The 20,231-nt window shown below is 38.7% G+C and overlaps 1 protein-coding gene across 6 annotated transcripts in view; it reads left to right on the top strand.

Annotated features, from left to right (window-relative positions):
• The window catches only part of LOC114054264 (rho GTPase-activating protein 28-like), a 192,690-nt gene that overhangs the window by 59,036 nt on the left and 113,423 nt on the right, over window positions 1-20,231 (top strand). Inside the window, exon 1 of one of the 6 annotated variants that reach the window (XM_027877451.1) lies at window positions 18,527-18,592. The exons of 3 other annotated variants lie outside the window; for them this stretch is intronic. Coding sequence is in view for 1 of the 3 variants with exons in the window: in XM_027877448.1 (XP_027733249.1) it covers window positions 19,409-19,467 (59 nt within the window). In the remaining 2 variants the exon portion in view is untranslated. Of the gene's footprint in view, window positions 1-18,526; window positions 18,593-19,357; window positions 19,472-20,231 lie in introns of those variants that run through there. 2 more of the 6 variants (XM_027877448.1, XM_027877449.1) reach the window with 2 other exon arrangements.

Here is a 20,231-nt window from a genome sequence, read left to right as displayed (position 1 = left end):
CAGCCACCATTGCCTTGAGCTCCTTTTATCTCATCTATTCCTCGCCCTAAAATCCGTCTACTTCTTTTCTTGTCCTTTTCTTCTTTCCTCTAGTCTTAGAGGATAAGGTGATGCCATCCACCCATCCATCATTCTCCCAACTGGTTAGGTGGAGGTGGTTACTGTTGAGGAAAGAGGAGCCTTTTCCATGGAGGACAGAGGAGGCACAGCTGCTGTTCTTAGCCTAAGATTCTAGCCCTCACTGATTGTGAGAGTGCTGGGTGTCACCACCTGGATATCCTGCCAGCATCTTGAACTCAAGCCAAGTCATACTCTTCATGACCCAATTTTGGCATTTTCTTGGCAAAGATACTGGAGTGGTTTGCCATTTCCTTCTCTAGCTCATTTTACAGACAAGGAAACTGAGGCAGACAGGGTGAAGTGACTTGCCCAAGGTTACACAGCTAGTGAGTGTCTGAGGTTACATTTGAACTCAGGTTCTCCTGACTGCAGGGCTGGCACTCTGTCCACTGTGCTACCTAACTACCCTTCAGTATGTCTAAAGCCGAAATCATCATATTATCTCCCTAAATCCACTCTTCTTCCAAATTTGTTTTTTCTTTTGAAGCGCCTGCCTTCCTCCCAATCACCCAGAAGTAACCTTGGGGTTACCTTTGACTCCTGGCACGTAGTAGGTGCTTAATCATTATTGATTGCTTGATTCTTTCTTCCTTTCCCTTGTGTATCTAGAACTTGTCAGTTCTGCATCACTTTTCTGAAATCCATCCCCTTCTCTCCTCTCACCCGGCTACTCTCTGAGTTCAGGCTCTTAGAACCTCTGGATTAGACTATTAGAATAGCCTCCTAATTGACCTCCTTGCTTCCTGTCTCTCTCTTCTATGATACTTCATATAGCTAACAAAATAAGATTCTCTTGTTGTCACCTTATTAAAAGACCTTCAGTAATTTCACCATGCCTTTAGAATATGAAATATAAATGCATGACATCAAGACCTTCCGTAATCCGACCCCATGCTGCCTTTCTAGCCTTATTTCATTCTACCCCCCCTTCCCATATTCAACCATCCATCCATCCAAACAGGGCTATTAAGTGTTCTCTGACCTCTACATTTCCTCTAGACTTCACCTATTTGAACACCCATGCCTGGCATCTGCCCACTCCTCATCCCCACCTTTCAGAATTCTTCTCTTCCTTCATGACTCAAATCAGATACCACCTCTGCAGTGAAGCTCTTCCTGATTGCTACCCAGGAGTGCTCTCTCCTTACTCAGATTTCCCTAGAGCACTTTGATCTCTCACTTGCTTCCCACCCTCTCTATCTTGTATACACTTCTGTACATTTTATATCCCCTTGTAGAGTGTAAGCTTCCTGAGGGCAGGGACTATTTCCTTCTTGTCTTCAGGCTCCTATTGCCTAGAACAGTGTCTTATCCATAGTAAGCACTTACTACACAATATTAATAATAATAGTGGACATTGTTACAGCACTTTAAGCAAAGTGTTTTTCATATATCATTTCATTTGATACAACAATACTGGGAAGTGGGTGCAAAACTTTTGTTCAAGGAGTTGAATAATTAAACATCAAAGTCAGAAGTGCTTCTTTTTTTTTAACTTTCAAAGAAAATGCATTTTTTCCCCTCTGGCTTCCAAACAGGTCTTGATAAGAAAAGAAACATAACCCACAGATGAAATGTAAAGGTCAAGTTTTACTGAACTTAAAAAAATATTCCACCAGGAAACTGTGAGGCATGTTTAAGAAAAAAATCCATAGAAAACAGGAAGTCAATTTAAATGTATACAGTGTGCAGCTGTGTAATGTTGAAGTCGAGGGCATGGCTTCTTTAAGACGCATTTGCTCCATCAGACCAGATAAAATCTACTGAAGTTTCCTATTTTTCCAATGAAACTCATGGTTATTTTTACAACATGGTAAGAAGCATTTGAAAGAAGTCAATTTAACTTCCAGTTTTTTTGCAAAGGGAGGCAGCTAGGTGGCACAGTGGATAGAATGGCTTAGGTTCAAATCCAGTCTCAAACAATTACTAGTTGTGAAGCCTCTTAACTCTTTGTGCCTCAGTTTCCTTGTGTGCAAAATGGGGATAGTAATAGCATCTACCTCACAGAAGTGTAGGGATAAAATGAGATAAACATACTTTGCAAACCTTAAAGCCTCTTATAAATGCTAGTTATTATTATTGTTATTAATAAATAGGCATGTAACTGGATTTGAGGTAAAACATGAAGGATTGATGAAGCAAAATGATGATCCCCTTTTTTATACCAAGCTAAAAATAGTACTAATTTTGAAGTTGTTTAAAATCAAAGTTCATTCCTATCCCTTTAACTATCCACCCACCCATCCATCAGCCCGTCCATCCATCTATCAAAATCCATCTATCCATAGAAAACATTTGTTGATTACTTGGAGTGTATAGTAAGTTGCATGCTGTTCAAATCTCATTCTTTAAGCTAATGATAATATTTTCCCTTTAAAACCTTTTTCACTACTATTTTACCTTCTAAACTGTAATTCATATGAAGGGATTTGTGACAGTCTGGGTAAGAGATTCCATCATTTCAAAAGAAGATAGTTTCAAAAAAAGGAAGATTTCAGAAGAATCCTGAAATAAGCCTACTTTCCCCCAAACCCCAAGAGGATTAATTTAAGATAATTATTGTACCTATATTTCAGGACTTTAGATCTTCTGTACATGTACACAAATATGACATTTATTCTTTTGGGAGATACCTTGAAAGTCAAGAGAAAAATAATTGTAAGAATTATTCCAGAAAGTTAACTAGAGAAAAGCCCATGCTTTAGGTATAATTTTTTAAATCAAATATTGTGTAAGCTTCTTGAGGGCAGTGCTAGACTGTCCTTGGTTTTGTCTTTGTATACCCAGAGAAGGCATGTAATGAATATTTTTAAAATTATACCCTGACAAATAGTATGATGCTTACTGCATGGATCCTGATCTATCAGGGATAACTTTCTTGTGTCAGAATGGAGAAATATGTAATTTCTGACCACGTAAGTGGTGAAGAGCAATGGCCATTACCATGCTAGACTGTACTCTTTGGTCCTTACATTTTAAGCATTTCTGTCAGCATGGAATTTGGGAGAGGAGAACAGACGTCAGAAAAGTGAATGGTAGTTGAATAATCAGCTTTTAAAGCTACCTACCCTTGCCCCCTGCTCTGACAGTGTTCTTGTATTTGAGCTACAATTGGACTGAAGTTGGCAAAAATCCTTGAAAATAGAATATATGTACAATCCACCCCTATGCAATTTAGTTTGCTTGTGGAAGGATTTTAGGACACTTATGATTAATGAATGAGGTGTCCTAATTTCCAAGAAGTGGATAAGCATTTCCATTATTTGAAAATATTTTGAAATATGTTATTGAAAATACATCCATGTTCTAGAATATCCCAAGTTTGAAAATTTTCCTACAGATTTAGCATACGCTGCGTTACAACAAGCAGCCATGCCCTCAGGGCTTCACAATTCAACTGGGAACAGGACCAGAACATGCCAGGGGTACAACTTGAAGGCACAGTATGATTACGACCATGAAAAATGTGCAAGGGTGTACATAGTTATAGAAAATTATGAAGAAATAATTATTTACAGAATAAGAAGCAACAGGGCTGGTCTTGGAGTGAATAAGATCTGGATTTAATTCACTGCCTTTGATATAAACTACCTGGGTGGCCTTGAGCAAGTCACTTATCCTCTCAATGTCTGAGACAGCTTTCATTAGACTCCAACTTCTGAATGAGTTACTGCTCTGCCTTAGTGTAGTGAATTCTTATGGCATGAAATCACAAGCCCAGAACAGCCCTTTCTTCCCCATCCCCCCAACTAAGGGAGGGGGGAACCACAACAAACTAATCAAATATTTCTAATAATAACTTTAAAAATGATGACACTCTGTAAAATTTCTTTTTTTATTTAAATTTTTAATAAATTTTCAGTTCTAAATTCTCTCCTTCCCTCTGCTCCCTTCCCCACCCATTGAGAAGGCAAGAAATATGATACCCATTATACATATGAAGTCATGCAAAACATATTTCCATATCAGCTATGTTGCCAAAAAAAAAAAAGGCAAGAAAAACAAAGAGAGAGAAAAAAAATATACTTCAATCTGCACTCAGAGTCCATCAGTTCTCTCTTTAGAGGTAGATAGCATTTTTCATCTTCAGTCCTTTGGAATTGTCTAGGATCCTTATGTTGGTTAGAATAGTTGTCTTTCACAGTTAATCATCATTACAATATTGCTGTTACTGTGTACAATGTTCTCCTGGTTCTGCTTCCTTCTCTTTGCATCAGGTCATGTAAGTCTTCTCAGGCTTTTCTGAAACTATCCTGCTTGTCATTTTTTACAGCACAATAGTATTCAATCATAGTCATATACCACAACTTTGTCAGCCATTCCACAATTGATGGGCATTCCCTGAATTTCTAATTCTTTGCCACCACAAAAAGAGTTGCTGTAAATATTTTTATACCTATGGGTCCTTTTCCTTTATCTTTGATCTCTTTGGGATACAGACCTAATAGTGGTATTGCTAGGTCAAAGGGTATACACAGTTATAGAGCCCTTTGGGCATAGTTTCAAATTGTTCTCCAGAATGGTTGGACCAGGTCACAACTGCACCAACAGTGCGTTAGTGTCCCTGTTTTTCCACATCCCCTCCAGCATTTGCCTTTTTCCTTATCTGTCATGTTAGCCAATCTGATAGGTGTGAGGCAATATCTCAGAGTTGTTTTTAATTGGCTTTATCTAATCAGTAGTGATTTAGAGCATTTTTTCATGTGACTATTGATAGCTTTGATGTCTTCTGAAAACTGCCTGCTCATATCCTTTATCAATTAGGCAATCTGTAAACTTCAGAGACTTTATCTAAATATTACATTTATGAAATTTACATTAATACTTTAAATTTTGCTTGTATATTTCTGCTTTAGATTATATTTACTAATTCTGCATTTGTTTTGAATCAAATTTATGATATATTAACACCTGGGTGTAAGTAAGTAGTGTTTCATCATTTATACAATGTCTAGGACAGAGCCCAGCACATAGTAGGTAGTTAATAAATACATGATTGATTAAATGGCATTTTGCATATTAACCAGTACTTGCCACACAAATGAGAAGGAGGAATAATCACATACTTCCCTGGCATTACTACATGCTGATGGAAAGAAAGATTTCTCATCCCTGCTCTATACAAAATATAAAACAGAATTAATATATGTATGGACAGATACACAGTAATCATGTATCTCCATTATAACAAAGTAAAGGGAAGAAGCTTTTGTATAAATGATAGAACATCACTGATCATCATTGATTATTCATGTACATGTTGGTGTATACATGTAATATTAGCACATAGGTTGATGCCAGTTTGGTTGAGTAAAAATAAAGCCATTTTTGGATTTTATACTATGGCTTACACTCAATATTAAGTGTTTTTTGGGAGGAAAAGCTCATGTCAGTGTCATTTCTATTTTTACATGAGCAGAAATTGTACTCTTCTCCTTGTAAACTTTTAGGTATATTGACAGAATCCAGACTTCAATTTCAAACCCAACTTATGATGACTTTTAGTAAATTGATGAATAATATGTTAGTATTGCCTATAGACACCAATCAATAAGCAAGAATGTGAGAAGCAGTACAATAGAAGAAGAACACTGGTCAGCTAACTAGCATTTATTAAGTGCCTGCTGTGTGCCAAGAACTATGTTAAGCACTGATCTGAAATGAGAAAAGTCTTGTGTTAGAATCCCATCTCCAGTACTTATTAGTTGTAGTACCAAGAGCAAGTCACATAACCACCCTGAGACTCAGTTTTTACATCTGTAAAATGGGTATAATAACACTTGTAATATTACTGTAGCTTGTAGTATTATTAGTAGTTCACTGGGTAGGTGCCAGAATCAAATGGGATAATGTATGAAAGCCATCACTGTTCTTAACATGCTCATGAAATTACCCAAAAACAGATCCTACTGTATCTGAGTTTGTCTATTAGGACTTCTATTTATATACTTGAGCAAGTCTGAGCCTCCTTATCTTGGGAAGCTTAATAATCATACTGGCCAAAGTGCTATAAATAGACATGGCATCCTTTTCTTTTTCCAAGACTTAGTATCAGTTAACAGTTTGCTGTTGAGAGCCAAATGGATTCCTTTTCCTTTTTCCTCTTGTGCTTACAAAAACCCCGAACTCTACACTAGACAGATCCGTCCTTCTATTTCAATATAACACTTTTTAATGTTTTGTTTCTCTCTCATTTGCAAATGTCATTTCTAGAACTTAGGAGGACACTACCATGACAGATTTTGCCTTTGACAAGTTGGTGTGCTTCTGAGAAGCTTACAGATTAATCCTTTTGTTAGCTGCATAAACTGTATTCTCATTCTTTCCTGTGATAAATGTATCAGGAGATGAAACGATATAAAAATATCTGCTGAACTCATCCATAGCTAGGTGGTTCAATAGATTAAAAAAAAAAAATCTTGGTACAGCAGAAAAGTTGTTAAGGTAATTAAAGCAGATGACTAGAGCTCTAAGAAGTATCTCATCTACTTTATCATTCTGAAAACCAGAGGAGTTGAAAAGTACCAGTGCAATGTCCATCACTGATCACACCTTCTCAGTCCTAAACTTCTCTGTCCCAACCACTTTCATAGGCACAGTCAGTAAAGCCATAAACCTGGAATCAGAAAGGCTTGAATTCAAATCCTGCCTCTGCTCTTCCTAGCTGAATGACCTTGGTCAAGTCACTGGACCTCTGTCTGCCTCTGGTTCCTCACCTGTAAAATGAGAAGATCATGGCACCTACTGCATAGCGTTGTTGTGAGGATCCCACATTTGATAACATGTAAAGAGCTTTGCATAACCTCAAAGTGCTATGGAAATGATAGTTACTGTTATTACTGGGGCAGCTAGGTGGCACAATGAATGGAGTGCTGGGCCTGGAGTTAGGAAGATTTGTCTTCCTGAGTTCAAATCTGGCCTCAGATACTTACTAGATGTGTGACCCTGGGCAAACCACTTAACCCCATGTACCTCAGTTTCCTCATCTGTAAAATGAGCTGGAGAAGGACATGGCAAATCAGTCCAGTATCTTTGCTAAGAAAACCCCAAAAGGGGTCACGAAGAGTCAGACACAACTGAACAACATTTATATTGTTATTATCCGGTTGTGAAATCCTTGGAGTTTGTAGCAGAGAAGAATAATTAGCAAATGAATCTACCATACTTCTGTTTATAGACTCCAAAACCTGAGGCTGTTTGTTTAATTCTGTTCCCTGTCACACCAGTTTTTCCATGTCAAAATGTTAACTTGACTCCCTGGTATGAAATGCTAGTACATGTGAAATATAAACATGACTTCATTCATTAGGGATCACTAGTGATTAGAAGCCATTAGTGATCCCTGCTGAATGAAGGGGATCAAGGCACAACTTATTAAGTAAAACAGAACAACTAGAAACATAAATTCACGATCTTTAATGAATTTGCTTATTGTTTGAAGACACTAGTAATTAGGTGCCATTAATGATCCCTAATGAATGATTAAGTTTAAAAAAGAAAACAAGCAACTAGAAATCGTAAATACATGATAATTAACAAATTTGCTTATTGTCTGAAGACACTAGCTGTCATTCTGCATACAGACACACACAGGAGCCACAAAACACAGCAGTTTCTTTCTTGGGTCTGTTGTGGGTTACCTGTGGAAGAGTTAGTAAAGGCTGTTATGTACTGTCAAAATCCAATAGCTTTGAAGACAGGTACTGCAATGTAGCATTAGTACAATCATACCATAAGTAGCAACAAATTATGATGTGGCCCAATGTGCTTACTCACTCGTAGTCATTGGCCCTAAATGCTCAGTGCTCAAAGCTAAGTGTTCACAGCTTCCATAAACAAGAATTGGTTGCTAACCTAGCTTTAGACCACATTTCCCTTGTGACAGTGAAATTAATTCCTGGTATGCCCAGCAGTCTCTCTGGGCCGTTTCTTGGTGTCAAGGAAGCTACAGCCTCATTTCCAGGTTTTGTTACTCCAAAGCACAGACTGGCTAAAATGTTGACAATTGCATTACAGCGTCTAAGAAAGAAAGAAAAAAAAGGCTGCCTATAATTATGGAGATTAACTAATGATGCCTTTGTCCTAATTACACAAGTACTACTAGTGAGGCATATTCCTCCTCCTTTCCCCTGCATCCCTCATTTCCCTCCTCCTCCACCCTAAACTGTTACTTTATCATGTCTTTGAGATTTTTTTCATCCTTTGTTCCCATAAAACCTTTTGAAAATCGCAATCTTGTCATCCACATTTTTTCCCCTTGCAGAGGCAAAGCTGTGCCAGGTATGGAGACAGTTTTCTTCCATCCGCTGATAAAAGCTTGCTGTACGGAAATTTATCGTGCAGTTATCAATATTTAAAACGTGCTTGCTAATAGAAGAGGCATTTTAGGAAGAAAATCAAGTGGTGAGGCATAGACAGCTCCTGCACCTTTCAGTTTTTTTGTGCCGTACATATTATAATACACTAGTACCAAGTCCACAAGTAGTTATTATGTGTTAACTATGTGCCAGGACCTGTGTTATTTTATATGTAGTTCAAGTGTTCTTGGTGATACTACTACCAAAAGTTTTTTATCTCAAAAAAAATGGCCATGTTTGCATTGATAAAATCAAATTTTCCAACTAAATTAATAAATTGGTGTTTATTAAATACTCACTGGAAAAAAATGGAATCTAATTTGAGAGTTGTGATTCCATTCTAGTATGGAAAGTCACTCTACCAACACAGATCAGCAAGTTAAAGTTTTAAAGAGTTCCTTGAGGAGTCAAGAAGTCTATAAAAGGATTAATATCATATTAATGAGTTAACAATCAGATTGAGGCCATTGGGCCTAATGAATGCGAGAGCTGGCCTTGGAGTCAGGAAGACCTGGGTTCAAGTGCTGCATCAGATATATGCTGGCTTTGTGGCCTAGACAAATCATTTAACTTCTCAGTATTCTGGGCAACTTTCTAAGATTATGCATTAGAAGAGAAAGTGCTGGGGTAGCTAGGTGGCACGATGGATAGAGCACCCATCCTGGAGTCAGGAGCACCTGAGTTCAAATGTGACCTCAAACACTTAATAGCTGTGTGACCTTGGACAAGTCACTTAACCCCAGTTGCCTCCAAAAAAAAGAAGAGAAGATGCCAATCTGCATGCATTTAGGGTGTTGGTAGGAGTAGTTTCCTTGTTTGGGGAGTTCCATGTATTGATAAAAATCACAGGTCCAGTGCTTATCCCTAAAATCAGATTACTTTAAGGTCTATAAATGAAGCGGCGTGGTTGGGGGTGGAGGGCGCCATCTCCAGTCATCCTGATCTATATCTGGCCACTGGACCCAGATGGCTCTGAAGGAGAAAGTGTGGCTGGTGACTTTGCATGGCCCTCTCTCACTTAAATCCAATTCACTTGTAAGTCATTGGTACCACCTTCCTGATGCCATGGTTGTCTTCAAGAACCAAGGATAAACAACAAACAACAGCTTGTTTATACATGTTTATTTGCTTATTGTCTCCCCCATTAGATTGTGAGCCCCCTGAGGGCAGGGATTGTCTTTTGCCTCTTTTTGTATCCCCAACATTTAGCACAGTGCGTGGCACATAGTAGGCACTTAATAAATGTTTACTGACTGCTATTCAGGGCCCACCTACGTGTTCAAACAGTGTTTGGGGTTTTTTATTCCATAAACTGAAAACATCATCTCAACATCTGGAACAATTTTCTGGCTTCACCCAACAGCACTGTGAGGATTGTTGACCCCAGGATGACAGCTGTGTGTCCTTTGGACTGGTTTTAAGCATCCCTGAAGCAATGATGAAGAGTTCCCAGAAGTGGCTGCTCCCCAAAACAAGGGGGAGCCTCTGCAGATGTTGGGGACTACAGCCTTTAGTTCACCATCTTCTCTGTGGTGTCACAGAGTCCTAGGAGGTCCATGTGACCACCCGCCCAGGGAATTTCATGCACATGGCCAGCAAATTTTGCAGAAGAATGCATTTCCTTGGAAGTTACAACACATTTTCTCCTCTTTGCAACTTCATAGAAAGAATTTAATTTCTTGCCAGTTTTAAAAAATTGTGATTATGTCAGCAAGCTTACACTCAAAAAAACCCCAAAAAACAAAGATAAAGGTTCACAACAAACCCCACGTCATCAGGCTGTTATTCTCAAACCCTTTGAAGAAACTGATAATGTAGTTGCAAAATTCTGGAGTTATGTTTTCTAAATCTCTGTCTTAGAAAAGAGCTTTCTCTTCTCTGGACGCTTACCATGTACTGACCTCTATTTTTGATGTTTGTGTACTTGTCTCTTCTCTGCCAGACTGTTGAACTCCTCAGGGACAGACCATATCATATATTCTTATAGCGAAAAAAACTATATAGAATCAATTTTAATCCAGTGGGTCCAGTGGCAAGATTTTGCATTTTTAAAAATCCCCTCTGTGTTTAGCTTAGTGTATTATAAGCTGTTCAGTTAAAAAATTTTTTTTTAAAAACTGGCTGAATTTGTTTAGCTAGCTAATCATTACAACTACATTCTAAATGTAGCAGATGAAAGATTACTTGACTGAAGTGTCTGTGCTTTTAAATCTGTAATGGGAACATCCTCCTCTCTCTCTCTCTCTCTCTCTCTCTCTCTCTCTCTCTCTCTCTCTCTCCCCCTTCCCTCCCCTCATAGGCTGGGTCAGCTCTTCTGACCCCTTTGGGACAGACAACCTTTCTAAGTTTTCTATTTAGGGACTGACATCTAGTCTTCGGTCCTCTAGGAGTCAGTTATGTTGCCACCTGTCCCCAGTTGGGCAGATCTCTAGAAGGCCAACAGCTTTTCGGACAACCCTAGCTCTCTGTCTACCAAAGACTGCCTGTTCACACACTTTCTTATTTTCCATCTGTTAGGAAACAGATTCCTGGTTGACTCTTCATAGTCTAGGCATCTCCTGCCCTCCTGTCCACTGAGGAATAGATTCCTAGCCATCCTATCAATGACCTCTTTCAATTAGGGAAGATATCTCTGGATATTCCAGTTGGATTAATCACTCGGAGTTTGTGGAGCATCCAGTGGACAAAGCCTACTTATCTATCCAAGACTATTCACATTCTGGAGACCGTCTCAATTTTTTTCTTTTAAGAAACAGATTCCTGGTTGCTTGTCCATGGTCTGGGGATGTACCTCCACTCTCTTAGTCACTGCACTCACTATCTTTTTCATGGCTCCCCCAGATATTCTTCAGTTAGCTCATTTGAATTTTCTGGTCCATTTTTATCATGGTTGCTAGGTGACACAGTGATAGAGCATCGGGCCTGGAATCAGAAAGACGTGAGTTCAAATTTGGCCTCCCATACTCGAGCTGTGTTACCCTAGGCAACCATTTAACCTGTTTATCTCAAGTTTTCTCAGGTGTAAATAAAGTCAAGATCAAAAAAGCACCTACCTCAGTGGGCTTTGGTAAGGATCAAATGAGATTTTTGTAACGTGCTTAGCACAATGACTGGCATGTAGTTGGTGCTTAATAAATGCTTATTCTTTCCATCTCCATTTTCAGTGACTTTTTTCTTGGACACAGACAGCATAATGAGTTTATGAACTGAGGCATATTGTCAAAGACAAGAGAGAGGGATATCACTTCCATGTTGTTGTATCTCAGCTAGCACTACAAAGAGAAAGGCCTAGGAAAGATGGTGGAAGGGAAGAGAGAATGAGAGAAGTGAGGGAGAAGGAGGAGAAGCAGAAAGCAAGATAAAGACATGGACACAGAAAGGGCTGAAGGTAACAAAGCAGAAGAGAGAAAACAGAAAGACAAAAGGACAAAAGGCTGAACTGTGTGTATTTATAACAAGGGTTTTTTTTTCCCCCTCAGTAGAATTGGGAGGAAAAAAATACTTGTTAATTGAAAAAATAGTAAAATAAAATAAAGCTTACATTAAAAAAAATTTTAAGGGTCAAAGAATGGATTGCTGAGGGTTGTTTCCATATATGCTATCAATTTTCCTCTAGCAACAGTCTCTTATTTGGCACTAGGCCACCATATGATGCTATTTCCCAATCTTCTGGCTCACTCTCTGTCCCTGAAAGAAACTAGTGTTAAGGCTCAACTTAATTCCCCCTTATAGCAAATGACTTTCTGACTATTCCCATTAGGTTTCACCCAAACCAGCAAGCCTGCATAACTCCCAATGAGCCGTCTCCTTGTCTCCTAGACCGTGTATAGCCTATATAACTTCTCCCTGTCTTCTAAAGGCCCTAAATCAGTCCAGTCTCTCTATAATGTTTATCTCTTTTGTCCTTGGAAAATGAGAAGCTCTAAACCCTTATAATTAATTTACTCCTCCTAAATGTTTTCTGAGCAAATTAATTTTTAATGGTCACTTTCTATATTAACATGTTATTCCTAATAAAGCCAGATTGTAGCATTCAACTAATAAGGAAACAGCAGTCCCTTCTATAAAACTTAATGAATACTAGAAAGGAAAAAAAAAATCATTTCTATTATCTTGTGGAAATGTATGCTGTACTATCCAGCAGTCTGGATACTCTGGAATGACATGTTCTATAATATTTCCTCCCTTTGGTCATGCTCTGTAAATCTTCCCCTCCTACATGACTGGTTTTATGTTTTCAGTCGTATTAAGGTTAAAGGTTTATTAAAAGAAAACATGTTTTTGCTGCACTGTATAATAGAAATAGCACAACATGCCACATGTCTCTCGAATCAGTAATGTGATGTCAACTCTCTATTTGCTAATCAGAGACAGTGCTCTCTATAAAAGGTTAGGAACTTAGTTCTCGGCAGTCTGTGGGATCAAGCCACCCTATGGGAAAATGCCATTGACCATGACACCAGAGTGACATTAAGCACATTTCACTACAACCAGGCATTGTAGAAGAATTCGTTCATTTTTCACTGGGGGAAGAATGTATCAGTCAAATGTTTAGTAAGCGACAAGATTATATTCTTTACGTGAGTCCAATCTGATATCTCAAGGAATAGTAAGAAATAGCTTCATACCACTTAAAGCACAAATATTTTTGTGCATGTATGTATATACACAAATGCATTTGTGTATATATATGCATGTATTTATATATGCAAATATATGTATGTGTATATACACAAACCTGTATTCAAGTATGTATATATGTTTGCATACATATGTGTTATCATTTAGTTGATTCAGTCATATCTGACTCTGTGACACCATTTGGCTTCTTCTTGGCAAAGACACTGGAGTGGTTTGCCATTTCATTCTCCAGCTTATTTTACAGATGAGGAAACTGAGGCAAAAAGGGTTAAATGACTTGCCCAAGTTCACATGGCTAGTAAGTATCTGAAGCCAGATTTGAACTTAGGAAGATGAGTCTTCCTGACTCCAGGGCTGGCACTCTATCCACTGTGCCACCTAGTTGCCGGAATATATGTATACGAATATATATATATAAACAAACATAAATTATTGATGGTATAGCAGGGATTGCCAACCAGCTCCACTTTAACAATTTTCAGCTCTTTCTTGAGGTGGCACAAAATAGAGCACTGAGACTAGAGTCAGGAAGACCTGAGTTCAAATCTAGCTTCAGACACTTAATAATTGTGTGACCCTAAGCATACCACTTAACCTCTCTGAGTCACAATTCCTGCAGTGGATAGAGCGCTGGCCCAGAAGTCAGGAAGACTCGAGTTCAAATGTGACTTCAGACACTTACTAGCTGTGGGACCCTGGGCAAGTCACTTAACTTAACACTGTTTGCCTCAGTTTCCTCTTCTGTAAAATGAGCAAGAGAAGGAAATGGCAAACCACTCCAGTATCTTTGACAAGAAAACCCCAAATGGGGTCACAAAGAGTCAGACACAATGGAAAAACAACTGAGCAACAACACCAACAAAAATGGGGATAATAATAGCACCTACTTCCTAGGGTTGTTGTGAGGATTAAATGAGCACAGTGCTTGGCACACAGCCAGCACTATATATAAATGCTAGATGATGATGATGATGATGATGATGATGATGATGATGATGATAAAGGTGGTGGTGGCAGTGGTTATCCGAGCATGGCAAAACAATACGTATATATATATACAAGTCCAGGCAATTCTAACTTGGTTCAGAATATAGCCTGGGGCCACGCAGCCCAGAGCTTTAGAGCAGTACTATTGTACACTGGAAGACAAGCAACTGGATTCTTTTTCAGATGCCCCAGCAGATAGGAGGCACTGTTGGAATACATAAATCATGAATGCTTTAGATAAAGATACATAGGACTTGTTGGCAGAGTCTTTTTTACAGCATATGATGGGGTGAGGGGAGTGGAGGGGTTGGATGGCTAGGTTTTGCCTGAGCTTACAGATCACACATTCTAGTTATATGTCTTTTTCTTCTTCCGTATGGGTGAATGGACACCATCCAGCCAGAACGCTTCGGCTAGATTCTTTTCAGATGCCCCAATAGGTATCAGGGAGTTTTGGATTTTATAAATCTTGAATGTTATATAAAGCTACACAAGACTTGTTGGTAGAGTTTTTAATGTATTTATTTGTTGGGGGGGGGACAGTGAGGGTGCTGGATGGGTTAGGGTCTGCCTACACTCATGGATCATCCATTTTGGACATTTCTATTTGTCCCCCTTTTCCCTTCGGACAAGTGGTATCTGGCCAGTGGGTTTCACTCTTTCACCCTTTCACCAAAGTACCCATGCCTCATCTTTTGTGGCAGTGGCCTTGAAGGATGAAGGCTCTGCAACAAAGTGCCAACCTCAAGGAGTGGTCCCAAGCTTGAAAGACTTCAGCAGCAGGCTGGGTTTGCCATGAGACGACTAACCTTTGCTGAGTTTGGAGAGTCTGCCACCAAAATGTTAGCAGACTGGTGGTAAATTTTGGGACCACAGAATTGAAGAAACTGTCTGCCGGGGAATGGAGGGGGTGTAATCAGCTGTTGGTGAAAAGAGAACTTGTAGGGTTTGTGAATTATTGAATGGTTTATTCATTCCAGGCACAAATAGAGACAAAGTGTAAATCAATCACAAGGGCCCAAGCTACCTGAAGCAACCTATGACAGCTTTCTAGCATTTGAAAGCTGCAAGTGGGACATAATTCAATTAATTTCAGTTCAGAAAACACCTATTAAGTAACTGTTGTGCAGAGAACACCAAGCTAGGAATTAGGAAAAATAAAAGGTTTGGATAAGATGTGGTCCTAGCTATCATGAAACATAGTTTAATAGGGAGGTTTGGTGGTGCAGTGGATAGAGCTTTCAACCTGGAGACAGAAAGACCTGAGTTCAAATTCTGCGTCAGATCCTTGCTAGCTATTTGACTCCTGGGCAAATCACTTAACTTCAATTTGCTTCAGTTTCATCATCTGAAAAATGGGCATAATCACATGGCCTACTTAACAAGGTTATTGTGAGAATCAAGTGGGATAAAATATGTGAAGTGCTTTGTAAATATGAAAATATTAAATAATGCTGGAAGCTTTCAGAATGCTTAGAAAGAATTCTTCAAAGGCAGAAGAAAATAGCTCTGTGTTTGATCTTGGAGTAGTATTGATTTTCCAGTAATTTAAGCAAATATCATTTTAACTTTCCACTGAAATTTTGATTAAAATGGATTCCATATAGTTTTTTTAACTATAGAGAATTGATAATGAATTAATTTTTCATATTATTCTTTAATAGTTCTTTTCTGTAAATGGTCAGCTTAAAATTATTTCTTGCTGGTGAATTATTTCTTTCTTAGGGAAACATAGTATTGTAATAATTAAAATAGCTAGCATTTATACAGCTGTTGTTGTTTGTCTGATGTTCTTGAAGAGGACCAACGGCATCAGAGAGTGATATCTTGACTTGTGCATAAATTGGATTTAAGTGAGGCAGAGCTACACAAAGTCATCAGCCTCATTCTCTCCTCCAGAGTCATCAAAGTCCTTTGGCAAGAGAAAAGTCAAGATGACTGGTGATGGCCAGGGCACACTTGAAGGGTCTTTAAATATCTCCATTTATCCTCACAGTAACACTGGTGGGTAGGTGTTATTATTATCCTCATTTTTTCAGATGGGGAAATTGAGGCAGACAGGTTAAGTGACTTGCCCAGAGTCACACAGCTAATAAGGGTTTGAGGCATGATTTGAACTTGTCTTCCTGTCTTCATGTTGAGAGTTCAATCTACTGTGCCACCTCGCCCCCTCATTAGACTATAAATTTCATGAGGTCTAAGGCCACATCCCATCCAAACTTGGCATGTTTTCCAATGTGTAGCCTGGTTTCTGTGCACAATAGCTATCTGATAAGTGTTTTCTGAACTGAAACTAATTGAATTATATACCATTTTTGGCTTTGAAATTCTAGAAAGTTCTCATAGGTTGGTTCAGGTAGTTTGAGCCCTTGTGATTGATTTATAGTTTACCTTTCTTTGGGACTGGAATGAGTAAATCATTCAGTAATTCACAAGTTCTACAAATTCATTCATTATCATTGAAACCTGGGGCTTCTAGGTCCTGGGTTCTCTTCAATGTGCCACATAGCTGCCTATATAAATGGTGGGGGTAGGGAGGTCTGGACTGTAAGATCAGAACTTAACAAGTTCAGAAAAGGTATGGCCAAAGATGGTCATTGTCATGATGTTTTTCTGCTTATTAGGTTTTCAGAATGGTAAATTAGATGAGATACTTCTTAGAGCTCTAGTCATCTGCTTTAATGAGCAACTTTTCTGTTATACTAAGATTTTCTCATGGGGCCCATAGCTATAGAACTTTTTAATTCAGTAATTAAATAGGAAATCCTTCCCTGTCTTATTGAACTTTCAGGGCTTCATTCATAACTTCGCCTTTTACATTTTTGAGTATACAGACTCTTGATCAAGATTTTTATCCAGAAAATTAGAAAAAAAAATGTATTGTAGAATTAGCGCAAACCCAAGGTCAAGACAGAGATGGTTCAAATTAATTCCTTCCTTCCTTCCTCTTGTTTTGACCTGATCATTTGAGATTCAAGACAAGCATGGCCTCCAGGGAGCTAGGTAGATTTTCAGTAGAGGTTTATGGGTAAAATATGGCCAGGGTACAAAGAAGGCAAGAAATGGAGAGGGTTAGATCTTCTTCGGGGTGATGAGCACCCACTTGTCCACCCTCATCTAATTATGGATCTTTCAAAGTCTCTGACAACTGGTGCTTCTCATCCCTTTCTTCTCTCAGCAATTTTCTAATATGGACAATTGTCCATATGGGTCACCTTCTCCCTTTGTGTATAGTAGAATAATGAACAATCATGAAAAAATATGGATGTTTCTAGCCTCTGGTGACCTAAGCTGAATTCAAGGTAGAATGACGAGGTGGAAGTTCCAATTTGGATACTGTTACGTCAAATACAAGTGGTTGGATCACATATACAGCCAGGAACCTGTGGTCATCCATATTTCATGTCTTCATAGTGCTTTTAACAAAATCAATATATGTATTTTTAAATCAGATTTCATTGCCACCCATCTGGAACTCTGAAGAGTTTCTAACAGAAAATAACAGCATTTCTAACAGAAAAAAAGTTTGTATTTTAACCATCTGATTAGTGTATTTGAACAGGGTAATCTAACAAAACATAAAGTTGTTTATAGGCTTTTCTATTTTTGTGTAAATTCTGTCATGTGTTCCCAAAAACTCTATCATGCCATGATATTTCTTTGCATCTTACCTTAGACATTTCTCTTGCTGAAATAAAGGCCCCAGTTCATTTACTCATTCATTCATTCCTGCAAGTATGTTTTCATTCATTTCATTTATTCATTCATTTACTCCATTCATGCAACCTATGTTTACAGACAGCCCACTTAATACTATACATATACTATGCCAGGCCTATAGGCTTAAATTATTTGTAATTCTTTTCTTTGCATATTTCAGGTTCAAGTTCTGGACTTTTCAAGTCCATAACAAATTAAAAGTTTGGTTGTTTTTTGTTTTTGTTGTTTGGTTGTTTTTTTAAACATGGATTTTTTTTCAAGTGCTTTTCATAGCTCCTCATGCCTCCTTTGTGGGAAGAAAAAAAATTTTTTTTTTTAAATCACAGTATTTTTTCTTCTTTCCTTTACACAGTGTGAGTTTTCATAAATCCTAGGCCAGTAGAAACTGATTAGACATTTCATTCTCTTCTTAGGAAATGGATGAAAGGTTTAATTCCTGACACAAACAGGAAAGTACTGTAGCAAGTGGTTTGTCCCCCAGGCACCGCCTCTTTAAATAGCTGCTCAGCTGTGTGAATGAGTTTTCCATTTAGACCAGAAACCCCATGGCTCTTTGTTCCTCTGGTCCCGTCTGGCTGGAGGCACCAAGTGTTATGCTATCAAGGAGTGTTTAGATAGCCTTCAGAATGTGCAGGTTGGGGAATGTGGGCTGGAGGATGACCTCTTGCCACCAGGGCCATTGGGAAACTTGGTTGTAAAGATGTTTTTGCCCTTCTCCCTTAAGGAAAGGATATCATTGGTGGGGCTTTTAAGCTTCTTGCTACAAGGTAAGACACAGATCTTCCTAACTCAGGAAATTCTGACCACTGATTTCATTTTGAGGCCTATTTCTCCCTTTCCCTTCAAAGACATATGGAAGAGAGCAAGTACTGGGGGATATTGGTTTTGGAAGTCATTTGTTTAAGAATGGGAAGGTGGCACTGTTTTGTAGGTAGTTAAAAAGCACAAGGTAGTAAAATAATATTCAACTTTCCTTTGGGTCTTTACAAAGAAGGATTGAATCTTACCGAAGGAGAAACAGGCAACTCGATTCTGAAAGCGCCTAAAAGTTGTAAGCTGATTAGGTATATTTTCTCTTGCTTTAATACACCAGGAAAACCTAACACAAAAGTTAAGCATGGATACCTGCTTCCCTCTTTTTAACTAGCAATAGTTAATACTTTTTCTAAATATAAAAAAATACTTTCCCAATTAGATTACGCCTTTGAGCCACTGAGTGTTGTTGAGAGGGTGTTGGGGGTTGAAGGAAACAGATACTAGATTTAATCTGGTAATAATCGAAAGAGACCAGTTAAACAGTATGTTAATGGAAGGCTAAAGGGGGGGTGGGGAAAGGGAGAGGGAGGGAGGTGGAATCTACTTCCTGTCATAGTGTAGAAGCATTCCAGCTATCTAAACCAATCCTTCCAGGTAATCATTTACCTATTTTTGTCTACCTCCACTGGGAGTCATTCTGCCGCCTGAGTTATCTATTCCAAGCTCCAAGGGACTGGGCCAGCAGCTCAGTTTGGTGTTTAACCCAGCCATGCTCATCTTCCCTCCTCCTTGTCGAAGCCCTGCTCTCTGCTTTCTACCAGAAGGTAATGGGGTGGAGGACACCCGGCAGGATTAGGCTGCAGTCGACTTTGCCCAGAAGAAATAGGTAGGTGAGTAAGGAAAGTGTTCTTCCCCCTCATTCTCATGACTCATATAGAATATTTACTCACTTCTACACTTAGGTTGTGTGTTTTAGACCTCTGTGTATGTATTAATTCTTTGCCCTCTCCTAAAATATGGGTTTCTAGATCAGAGTATGGTACAAGAATGTATTACCCTAATTCAGGTCTTTTCAGTAGGAAAATATAATTTGCAAGCATACTCTAGCAGCTTGATTGTTGATTTCTTCTTTGTATGCTTATTTTGGGGTGTGCTTTGATGCGCTAGGATGTAGTGATTTGGAAAGAGCATTGCATAGAACCCCTAAGATCTGAGTTTGACTCCCAGCCTTGCTTTACCTCTTAGATCCTTAGTTTCCTCATCTGTAAAATGGGGGTGATAATACCTGAACTCCTCCACTCAAGCCTTTGTGGGTAGGAGGTGGTGACCTTGGGTTCTCAAAATCTAAGAAAGTGGAAGAGCTCAAAGTAGTATTTATTAAGCACTTACTATGGACTAAGACACTGTGCTAAGCTCTGGGAAAAGAAAGAAAGGCAACAGCATGGTCCTTTGTGTTCAAGGATCTCACATTGTAATGGAGGAAAAAATAGGCAAACAACTAGTACACATGTAAGATTTATAATGTAAATAGAAAGTAATCTAGAGAAAGGGGAGGGGATTGGACTGGGGAAAGGTCTTAAGAAGAAGGTGGAATTTGAGCTGGCTCTTGTGAAAAGTTGGGAAATGGGAGTCTCATGTCATGTTCAAGAA

This window comes from Vombatus ursinus, unplaced genomic scaffold (genome assembly GCF_900497805.2).
Source record: "Vombatus ursinus unplaced genomic scaffold, bare-nosed wombat genome assembly UNPS02014812.1, whole genome shotgun sequence".
Taxonomy (NCBI): Eukaryota; Metazoa; Chordata; class Mammalia; order Diprotodontia; family Vombatidae; genus Vombatus; species Vombatus ursinus.
The sequence above is the reverse complement of the archived record's forward strand: the minus strand, read 5'-3'. Positions and strand labels throughout refer to the sequence as shown.